The sequence below is a fragment of the Neodiprion virginianus genome, chromosome 7 (assembly GCF_021901495.1).
Source record: "Neodiprion virginianus isolate iyNeoVirg1 chromosome 7, iyNeoVirg1.1, whole genome shotgun sequence".
Taxonomy (NCBI): domain Eukaryota; kingdom Metazoa; phylum Arthropoda; class Insecta; order Hymenoptera; family Diprionidae; genus Neodiprion; species Neodiprion virginianus.
This window is the reverse complement of record NC_060883.1, coordinates 21,363,243-21,374,185: the sequence shown is the minus strand read 5'-3', so window position 1 is coordinate 21,374,185 and position 10,943 is coordinate 21,363,243. Positions and strand designations below refer to the sequence as shown.

Genomic DNA, 10,943 nt, shown 5'->3' with positions numbered 1-10,943 from the left:
CCGCTCTCCGGACAGCGGGCGGGCATAAAGGTGAAGAGGTGTCGACCGCACATGTTTGCGGCCTGCCGCAGACACCCGTTCTCATAAATGAAATTAATAATCACATTTTCCTGCAGCAGACATACCGCCCTCACACATCTCGGCTTATAAATTATTCAATGTATACAGACTAGACTTGTTAGAAAATGTTGTGAGTTTTTTGTTTTTTCGTAAAGCATTTCAGCCGCTGCGGAATCGTGTCATTCAATGAATTTTTAACTCGAGTAAATTTATTTTATAATTATCACATGTAATAATATATGTAATGTATATAATTCAACTTTAGTAGCAACTTTTGTTTTTTCTTTACAAAAATTAATTATCTTTAGTTGATAATTAATTAAATGACACGATTTTGTAGCGGATGAAATGCCTTGCGAAAAAAAAAGTGAATTTTTACATGATTTCAACTTTAACCTTGAATAACTTTTCAAAGATTTGAGTTATTAAAAAATCATAAGAGACCTATTTTTTAGAGCATTGAATTTGCTACAAAAATGCGTAACGAAAATTTATTTACGTCGCCTCGTTACCGAGCTACAAAATTCAGAAGTAAATGAAATTATTTTCGCGTGTTTATTAAATGAAAAATGAAAAATTGCGTTCAGGAATCGCTAAATATTATCATTTAGAGCTCAAATTACAACAGACGTCTTATTTTCTATGCCTACTACTATTAAACGTGTGAATTCGAAAGAAAAAATAAAAAATAAATACACATTCGTGTAACATATTATTTTCGATGAAATGTTCATTGTTAAACACTTACCGAAAATTTTTCGCGTAAATTTGTTCTCGTACAATATTGTGATAGAACTTTTGTAGTTATGTTTAACTTTTTTAGATCATGCAAAAGCCATTCGAAACCATAGAGCACGAGTTTCACGACCGTTACATGAATTGTTTCATCAATGCAAAATACGAGTAAGCGCTACTCAGCAGCTAAAAAGATTTTAGAAAACTATATTTGGCGCTGTATTTGTTTCTTTTGTTTTTGTTTTTTTCAAATTCTTTTACGTACTCACGGATAAATAGGTTTCCAGTGTTACCATGTAGAACTTTCCAACGGTGAGATAAATCGGCTTCTGCGAACGTAGAACCATGGAAATAATAGTTTTCGCATTACTATTGCCGAAATCGTACCAATTTATGCCCAATACCGATTCGCCGATCTTCAGACCCTGGTAAAAATCAGCAAAAATGAATTTCCAACTTGCGTGTTACTTTTTTTTTTTTCAATTTCATTCCCAACTAATTTCAGTTTCCAATGTACTATTTTACTATTGTACCGCGATTTTTCAAAATTTTCATAAATTTACTTCGTTCGTTAACTCGTCGCCGCACCAGTAGTAACGAAACAAAGTCAGCAATGAGAATATCAGGATCTGTCCTGGTTGCAGTAAATCCGTACTCATTCCCGTCTAAACGATGAAAGATGGGGTAAGAAATGTGAAAATAAAAAATATCCCACAGTGTCACGTAGTGTTATTTCACTTCCAACATGTCAATTTATATTCTAATCAAGAATACAATCAACCGTGCCACGCATAATTACCATTAAAAGGTGAAATAGGAGGAGGCAAATGATCATTGAGTAAGTTATAAACACGCCGAATAGAACCGGGCTTAACAAAGAGTCGACAGTTTTGCAAAACCTGAAAAATGAATCGTCAAAGTTTTAATTGATTATTGTTAGTATTAATATTATTACTATCATAATTTTAATAGAAATTCAATTTCGATTTTCAAATAAATTTTCTTTGACTATATTTATACAAGGGATAATTTCCGAAGAATTGTCTAGAAGCGTTGAAAGAAAAAAAAGAAATAACAATTCGTTTTTCCTAACTTTGCAAGTTTCATGAAAAATTTTTTTCTACCCGCAGGTTATCGTGGTAATAAAAATATCGCTGCTCACGTAATGATTCTCTGATGTTCCTGTATGCATTTCTTCAGTTCATCCTGAAAAATCATTTCCAATGTTTTCCTTGTGACGGGGGTTACGATAAAATCCTCTCGATTTTTCACAAGGATCATTAATTTCCGTTGCGCTGTGAGGGGCAATTGTTCGATAGAATGTCGAAGTATCTTGAGACGAGCAAGGGCGAAGAAAATATACGCGACGAATAGCGAGTCGAAGGCCAGCGAGTGCGTTGTCACCAAAAACTCTGTCATCGCGTCGCTCAGGTAAACCGCGGCGTAATTCTCTGCAATTCAATTCAATGATTTATGATCGAACACGTGAAATCATCGTCGTCGTAAGTTTAATTCTAATTATAGCCGTTCAATTATAATTATTTGAGTAATCATCTACCCGTGGAATTTAAACTGAATGGGTATTGAACCGGTATGGGTAAAATTCTCGAATCATAATCGCCGACGATTGTCATGTAGATCATTGGCCACGTCACCATGTAGACGATGATCATGAACATGAAGAGCCAAAGAAAAGTGTTGATAAATTTCGACTTTCGTTGACCGTCCCGCAGCAATTCGACCTTCTCGCTGTCGTTTTTTTCCAAAAATATTTCATTCTCGTAGTTGGTTATTTCCTCTGACAGTGACATTATCTCCTCGCGACGAGTATAAAATACGAAGGTCTGCAAGAGAGAGAGAGAGAAAGATGAGAAAAAATAAATATATTTCACATTTCGCGCTACTGTGAAATTACAGAGAAAAATTTCGGAAGGTTTCCACGCTGTGAAAATTGAGAGAATTATTATCGTTGCTTTTTTTTTTTAGTCTATTTGATTCGACCTACCACAGATTTCAAAAGTAAATACTTTTTTTTTTTTTATCATACCTCGCCGATGACGCAGGTGTAAGCGAAAAATAAATAGGCCTTTTCGGCAAAGTGTTTCCAGTTTCCCCAGTGCATGTAAAGATCGAAGTATTGAAAGCCGTTCATTATCGCGATGCTGATTATGATCAATAATCCGGCCGCGTATCGCAGATTTTCGATTAATCTCGGGGCTCCGTTTATCGGCCAGCTTCCTGTCCACACGTAGAGTTTGATAGTTCTTCGCAAAAACTCGTTCATCTTAATAAATAAGCACAGTCGTAACAACGGTTTGATACGAATTTTGATACTCTGGGTTCCAGGTGTCAAATTTTGATCTCTTCCATGTAACTAATAAGAGAAAGAATAGTTTTATTACCAAAAAGGTTCGTTTTTTATTTAAACGCGATGTGGTTTATACTATCAACCAAAAACTTGAAGACTTATTTATAAACGTAAAAAAAGACAATTAGCCTAACTTTACAAGCAATTAATAAAGATTTTGCTTATTATTCAATGTATAGAATCAAAATATATTCGTTCAAATATAATCTCCCTCTTTCAAAAGAAAAATAAATTACCTTTCACCTGAATCCATGAAAAGTTACAGTAGTTCTGAGGTAGCCTAGATTGCAGAATGCAGTTTAAATTCTTCGAAAGGACGTAGCTGCATTTTTCGCAACGGGCAATTAGACGACGAACGTATCTCTAGTATGATAGCGATTTTTTTTCTACCACTTTTACCTCTGAATAGTTGACGAAGTTTAACATCGTGCAGCGTTGAGTCCCTCGGACGTTTCGCAAAGTTATTCAAATTGTTTTGCATGTCGATGGTCTCATCCTTCAACTCTCTGCATTCGTAACGATATACCTCAGTTATCGCGAAACCAATCAATCTTTCAGCCTACATCGTGTCGCGAAAATACATATACCTCGATACGTGCAATTGCATAGAAAAAAAAATGGACATTTTCTACACGCAGTGCGCGAAGTACGTTGGGTTGTTTGGTTTTAGCAACGTGTTTTCGAGCAAAGTGTCGCAAGGCAAACAACGTGGATGAGGGTGCGAGAGTTTTCTCCTAGAGACAGTAATAGCGAGAAATGTGGCAACTTTTCACCGTATAACATACACCTCTTCGTATCAAGTTTAATTAAGATAAGTTTACGACGCCTGCGACTCGACGATGGTGAAAATACACTCGGCAAACAACGAATTCAGCGTTTTACCACTCGCCATATATATTCGCACGTCTATTCGGGACAACTTATGACTATCGAATTATACTTGTTTGTTTTTCGATCGAAGCTTGGATTTGCTCGAAGCTTTGCTATCAGTCTGGATTTTTTGGTATTTAATTATAACGATATAATTAAGAAAAAAAATAAAACTTTGGCTCATTTTTCATTTAGACGGAATCGGACTCGTTCATCATTGCTTTATTAGCGCGATAAAGGTCCCTTAATTTCTTCACGTCTCATTTAAAGCAGCTCACGGAATTCACGTTTATTCTTCACCGCCTCGCGTCTCAGTTTCAGCTTAAAATCGTTATTAGATTCGGTTTTTCATCGGCTTAAAGCGAGACTTTATACCGTGAATGGTGTGATCTCGAAGGAGATGTCAGATCTTCCTTGAATAGGCTGCAGGTGCTTTAGCTAATCTTTGAAGCGTCGGATAGCCTCTTGACTTTCAACAGGCTCGCGAATTCTACTCGCTATCAGGTCTCATTTTGAACGATCTTCAAAGGGCCGATCTTTGATTAATTTACTCATTCATCCGTTGCTAATTCGCTTGAAGAAAATTGAATCAGCAAATACGTTACCAACGATTTCCGAGCGATTCAAAAATAATTGCTAGAATTTCGACTATTTCGTATGTTAAAAATAATACTAAACTAATTTATTTCAGGGATTCTTTATCACAATTTATTGGTCGACGAATTTTTCAGTTCATCGCTATTCTTACAATATTTTTTTATACTTAAATATCTCTAACAAAATTCCTAATTTACAGATTTACATTGACTAAACGGAACGCAGATAGCCTGCGATGACTGCGGATAACTGTACCCGAAAATACAGGAAAAAAGGGAAATGATCAATCAAGCTCGGAAGCTGAGAGAAAATTTTAATTCAGGTATGCGGCGCTGTTGTGAATCACGTGAAAAGGTTTTCATTCGCTTGAACGTTTGAAGAACAAAAAAAAAAAAAAAAAGAAAGAAAAAAAACAGACGAAAAAAATAAATAAATAGACTACGCGTAGAAATGTGAAGTGAACCGAACAACAAGCCGGATATTTTTATCGGAACCAATCCATTAACAGTAAATGTATGTGTTCGAATTTGTTCATTTCTCGTCTGTTTTCAATCGCGTTAAAAAGCTTCGTTCACCAGCGGAGCTTCCAGCAGCGTTTCGAGCTGTTTTTACTGTCTCGAAAATAAATCCGTCGCGAAATGAAATAAATTACAATTTGTTGGAGAGAAACTCCGATTTTCTAGTCAACAGCTTGCACGACGTCAAGAGTCATTCGAATGCTCGGCTAGTCTTGGTGAGTCGTATCGCATTGGAGGCTAAGCGGGTCGCTGATAAACCAGAAATGAAATGAGATCAGACCGTACTTTTTAATGTATTCTGCAATACACTTCGGCGCATCGGGAATCGTCGCCTGTAAATAAACCATTACTTGTGGAAAAATTGTAAACGACAAACTCGCCAAGTGACAGATAAACTTCCAAAAGCTCACCGCTTCCGTCTGCAACGGAATTGTCTCGAACCAAGTTCGCTTTGGGCCCGAACTCGCAGTTCCAATCATCTGAACACCGACGCCTATGATGTCCATTTTGTTAGCCAGAAGAAACACCGCCGGTATGTCATCGCATTTGGTTTCAGAGTTAATCTTGTAGTAATGCAGACCTGCAAACGATTTTGACATATTACTTTTTAACAGTGTCCACAAAATTGACATTGTAACATGAACCCCAAGCTTTTTGGAATCACTTCGGGAAAAAAATCTACTCACCCATCCAAGGGATGCACTCTTTTCGCTCGTACGTCGTCTGCTCGACGAGGAGTTTCGTGTTTGTTGGAATTTTCGTGAGAGTACCGTCCCTTTTCTTCAGCCATATGCTGCGGGAATTCCCGCACTCTGAAACCACGGGTTTTCATTAAAACGTGACAATGGCGAACCCTGGAGTTTTCGCTTCCAGTCGATCCTTCGGAAAATACATTCATGCGCCTGGTTTCAGACCCACTTTATGAACCCGTCTCTGACTCTATTAACAATTTTGTTCTACACCGTCGGTCGATCCCGACGGTGACCCTTCCGCTCGTACATGCAGAGAAATTCTGTAAATCTAGACCCGAACAAATTTACCCAAATAATTGAGATTATTATCTCGTTTTGTCTGGAAAATGCAGGGATGGTACGGAAATTTGCGGATTTGAACTCTGCTGGATCTGGCTATGCGAATGAGAAACACGGTGGAATTTTTCCCCCATAAAAATGGAACACTTACCGCTTTGACGGAAGTACGCAGTCACCGTGTAATACCTAACGCCGTTCATGATCTTAACGCGTATTTCACCGTGTTTCCGGTAGTTTATCGGCATGTGTTGTCTGTCAAGTTCCTTCAGTGGGACCTGCGAGTTTTATTGCAAATTTAACCGTCGTCGTTGTTACTGTTGCTCTTTGGAGATATTCTTCCAATTATGGATTCTCGGTTCACTTACGCCAACTTGAAACCCGATGACTCGACCGGTAGAAATCCGGTAAAATATGACGACTCTTGGGTCCCCGTGATATCCCATGCCAATTTCTCCCAACGGTAGATCGACGCCGACGATTCTTGTCCATCCCTGACAGCTCGCTGTTGTCATGGTTTGCGGTATGGTGTAGAAACCGTCGCTCGCGTTCTGCGACCATTTGCCTAAACGATCATTTTATTGACCAAGTGACAAATCATCGAGGGTTCAACGTTTTGGTTAACCTTGAAATAGTGCGATACGTACCAATCATACCGTTCCACACGTCATCTCCTGCGGGAGAAAATACGGTTACCGTTAGAATGTCTCTTTTCGGTATCAGAAATTAACGCAGTGTTTAATTACGGATTTAATTTTGTTTTTTAATTACCTTTGGAGGTTGAAACTAATGCTGTGAGCACGATGATCGCTGCTATATTAGCGAACATGTTTCGTTCGGTGAGTGGTCGTCGATTTATTAACAGTAATCGTACGCGTAAGTCAGTATTTGACACTTCGTGCATTTATACTTATCGCCAGTTATATACCGGAGTATTTAATTATGTATTTGCATTTCTTACTTGCATAAGAATACTTACTTATTTCTTTGTATTATTTACCTCTTTCCATTCATTGGTGTCAAGGGCTGATACAAGAGTAAAGAAAGAATGAAAATTCATTTTGCTTGACAGCAGACGACTCGTTATATTATATTCTCAACTGTCGATCTGGGCCACATTTGGTAATTCATAACTAAGTATTTGCAATGTTTATAAAATTCACCTGTGGCATCGGGCAAACCATTTGATTACTTTGCAATCGGCCCTGACACGTATCAGAAGATAGTCTTTATAAATTCGAAGGTTGTTTTTCGGTTTATCAGTTATAATTAGATAGAAAAATTGCTGGTTTCCCGGGTATAATTACACTCGAGCCTTAATTGTCTTTTCTTTTAACCCTATTATTATTATAGAAGCTAGCGAAGCGATGTAAGTCGATACGAAACGTAGTATTTGAATGTCGAATAGTCCATTTTTTGTCAACATTCATTTCACTAGCATTGATTACGCTTTGTAAAATAAATCAAAGTAAATGAACTATTTAATGATTATTCGTACAGATCAATTGGTGCCATATTTTATAAATGAAATGAAATGATCATTATCCGTTTTGGTGTTCGTCTTCAGCAGAGATGAAAGTCAACAAATAAGTTATGTGAATTTGAAATTCCCCTATTATGACGAAAGATTTTTTTTGTTCTAATTCAGATAAAACAAAGGTTTACTTAAATCGTAACAGAAAACTGGCTAGTTGACTCACTTCCACATACTGTATATTTTTATAAATTTCATAGATGTACAGTTTTTCATAAAGAATTATTAACTTTTGTCCAAAACTGTACTGGCTTGTAGATTTTTTACTGAAAAAATATGAATCATCGTGAAAATCTACGAGTTATTATAAAACTATGCATATTTACAATATTTTACGAAATCAATTTTTTTGTAAAAAAATTTACGAAATGTCTTAATTTCCCTGAAGAATTCGTAGATTATATATTACCCAGATGGCAAAATGTGGTCTCGAAATCTTCACTGATATACGTACATTACGTAGTGAAGATGATGATTCCAGGACAAATTGTACATATCGCACCGACCCATTCACCCAGCGGGCTATCAGCATACATAATATCTAATTGGTCCTGAACAAATTTACCCAAATAATGCGACTGATTATTCCTGAACAGATACGGTTTCTCTCGGAGTCCCTATAAATACAGAGTCACTTTGTTGGCTGGAAACGAATTTGGACAATGTTTCGGGCCGGTTAAATGAATCATTCTCAACCATAGGTGTTTGTAGTTGAATAAAGCGAAGGCGTGTTCCCCGATTTTGATTAGACAATGCAATGAGTGTGACGTGACTAAATGCGTTTACGAATCCGCTTCTTTCCAAGGGTTGTAAATAAGTAAAACGTTTTCGTATATTCAGGTCCAGTAAAGAGGTAAATAAATGAATAATTTGTTTGTACAATCGATACTTGAGTACATCGATAATTGCTAACGAATTACCTGAAATTGTGAATAGTGGTTTCATGGAGTAAAGCTGGTGCTAAATGTGGATTGAAAACTATTTTTTATTGTACTTTGAAATATTGGATGGATTCCAAGGGTTTTGCCTCATTTACAAGATACATTTCATGAACTGCAGGTGATGTTCTGAGGCTGGTCAACGAGCCAAATGTGGACGGAGGTGATTCCGTAACTAACAGTTGCGAGAGCAAGACAAACAGGTCCGTCGGAGGGAATGGCGGACTGCAAGAAAAACGAAATTACCTTATTAAAACATGCGCCAGAACTGCTTGATCGAATGCTCAAGATTTGGAACAAAATTTGGCTGGCGGTACAAGCAGGCGAATTCAGGCAAGACGCTCGTCATCCTTGTAAAAATATTTATCTCATATCTCTAATTCTTCTTCATTTCCAGGTTGTCCCTTTACGCTTACCGATGTAGTCGTTGGTGGGATGGTCTCCCACCAAACGCGTTCCGAAGAAGAAGTTACGGTTCCGAGGCCTTGAAAGCCGAAGCCCATAACGTTTTCTCCTTCGTATAGAATGAACCACGGGTACAAGCTAGAGCATTCGGTGGTAGTAGTTATGGGGTAGAAGTGATTACCTGAAAACATAAAAAAAAAAAAAAAATCCGTAAGATTGGTTACCGTTACTGCTTAGAAAGAGAAGTTAGTATTCACCCATGCTTGATACGCAATGTCCCTTATAGTAGCCCATTTCTGAGTTGATAAGAGAAGCGTTCGTCGGTATTTTACGCAGTCCGTCTTTTTCTAGGAACCAAAGTTCACGAGCACCAGAAGTCTCTGAAAAACCAGTCACACGATCGATTTTGTATTATTAAAGCATTCCATTTGGTAATTTGAATGTATCCAGTATGATTCCGAAATGACGTACCATCGATGTAGAAATACGCAGTTACCGTGTAACATTCGACTCCTCCTACCACCTTCGTCGTTACGGCTGAGATGTTGGCATATTCCATTGGTTGACCTGTACCATCAACGTCTACCGCCGGAATCTGTGTGAATATTGTAACAACAGATGCACTATGAGTTCAGGTCTTACAATGAATTCAATCCAGCTAAACGGGTGACTTCAACTTTTTGCTTTCCAGAGACATCGAGTGATCTTTGGAGATTATGCAGACTTTTATTGATCTGATCGTTGAATACGAGTTTGTGAAATAATTTTTTTTACTCACAGCAACTTCGACTCCGATTGCTGAACCATTTTCGGTCGAATAGAGGATCACGAATCTAAAGTCACCTTCGTAGCCAAGGGCTGTAACACCATCCGGTTGTTCGACACCCGAGATGTTGGTCCATCCTTGGTTTTGAGCTGAATCCAACGTCTGCGGGAGTTGATAGAAGTGGCTGGAAGTGTTCGCGGACCAGGAAGCTTTATGGAATCACAGATACGTAAGTACATGAAATGTGTTCCGAGGTAACAAATGATGGGTGAAAGGCTGTCTTGATGTGAATTCATTTGAAATTTTATGCTCAATAAAATAAAAAGTTATGTTATAGTAGAAGTTCGTCTTCGGAAGGAATTCAGTGAAAATTGGATAATGCTTGATATCTATATGAAATCGAGGTAGTTACGTACCCACGAAACCGGTCCATACGTCGTCGCCTGAAATGTGGTAGCGAAGTTAAAATTCATTGAAATTATGCGTTCAATCAACGGTATTTTTGTTGACTTTTATGAGTCTGATTGCTCACCTGCTGATGCTGTATTAAAAGCAGCTAATGCAATTATTGCAATTTTAAGAAACATGATTGAGGTATTTTCAACTTTTGCGATGTGACATATGTACTCGTCAAACGCTACTGATTCATGGACGGAACTAAGATATCGGCAAAAACGTGAGCTATATAGTTTCCACGTCGTCAACAGATTCTAATTATAGTCTATTTATCAACCTGAGAAACGACACCTGTCGCTACTAAATTTGTAGCTTATGTGTATAAAAGTGACTGCCCGGATTGAGAAACGCACATGTATATGTATCCAGTGTTTCATTATACGCAATTTGTTAGAGTATCTCCAAAAGCAGTAAAAATTACAAACCAAGGTTACGAAATCGTAAAAAAATCTCTGAATCGATGCACTTAATGTAATTTCTCATCATACTTTCAATAGACTTAGAAATTCTTGAATTTCAAACTGCGAATCAGATATATATTTGACTAAATTTCAATGTGTTGTACAAATTTGCCTGAACGCAGTTTCTGATCGAAACTGGATTAGTCGCTGATTCTTATTTTATGATTGAACCTGCGAGACTCGTTCCAGATTTTGATTTCATGTTTG

The 10,943-nt window shown here is 37.5% G+C and overlaps 3 protein-coding genes across 7 annotated transcripts; all 3 read right to left on the bottom strand.

Moving 5' to 3' along the window:
* Window positions 1-528: 528 nt before the first annotated feature.
* Window positions 529-3,472, bottom strand: LOC124309607 (odorant receptor Or2-like). Of its 3 annotated transcripts, none has more exons than XM_046773390.1 (8): window positions 3,400-3,472; window positions 2,843-3,169; window positions 2,354-2,639; window positions 1,958-2,246; window positions 1,595-1,694; window positions 1,359-1,460; window positions 1,065-1,220; window positions 529-1,000 (listed from the first exon to the last, which is right to left on the bottom strand). In XM_046773390.1, exons 2-8 carry the CDS (start codon window positions 3,077-3,079, stop codon window positions 971-973), a joined length of 1,200 nt encoding a protein of 399 aa, XP_046629346.1. In that variant the 5' UTR covers window positions 3,080-3,169; window positions 3,400-3,472; the 3' UTR covers window positions 529-970. The 3 variants fall into 3 exon arrangements, with proteins under 3 accessions (XP_046629346.1, XP_046629347.1, XP_046629345.1); XM_046773391.1 differs by having other exon boundaries at window positions 530-981; window positions 1,061-1,220; XM_046773389.1 differs by having other exon boundaries at window positions 532-981; window positions 3,400-3,471.
* Window positions 3,473-4,725: 1,253 nt separating this feature from the next.
* Window positions 4,726-7,363, bottom strand: LOC124308913 (uncharacterized). 3 transcript variants are annotated; one of them, XM_046772080.1, is made up of 8 exons: window positions 7,177-7,363; window positions 6,948-6,989; window positions 6,824-6,850; window positions 6,545-6,741; window positions 6,331-6,454; window positions 5,835-5,960; window positions 5,559-5,728; window positions 4,726-5,480 (listed from the first exon to the last, which is right to left on the bottom strand). In XM_046772080.1, the coding sequence occupies exons 1-8, from the start codon at window positions 7,184-7,186 to the stop codon at window positions 5,355-5,357; spliced, it is 822 nt and encodes a 273-aa protein (XP_046628036.1). In that variant the 5' UTR covers window positions 7,187-7,363; the 3' UTR covers window positions 4,726-5,354. The 3 variants fall into 3 exon arrangements, with proteins under 3 accessions (XP_046628036.1, XP_046628037.1, XP_046628035.1); XM_046772081.1 differs by having other exon boundaries at window positions 7,156-7,362; XM_046772079.1 differs by lacking the exon at window positions 7,177-7,363 and having other exon boundaries at window positions 6,948-7,145.
* A 1,312-nt stretch (window positions 7,364-8,675) lies between these two features.
* On the bottom strand, window positions 8,676-10,509 carry LOC124308755 (uncharacterized). Its single transcript, XM_046771771.1, has 7 exons — window positions 10,352-10,509; window positions 10,236-10,262; window positions 9,832-10,028; window positions 9,525-9,648; window positions 9,311-9,433; window positions 9,065-9,234; window positions 8,676-8,873 (listed from the first exon to the last, which is right to left on the bottom strand). Exons 1-7 carry the CDS (start codon window positions 10,404-10,406, stop codon window positions 8,757-8,759), a joined length of 813 nt encoding a protein of 270 aa, XP_046627727.1. The 5' UTR covers window positions 10,407-10,509; the 3' UTR covers window positions 8,676-8,756.
* Window positions 10,510-10,943: the final 434 nt, after the last annotated feature.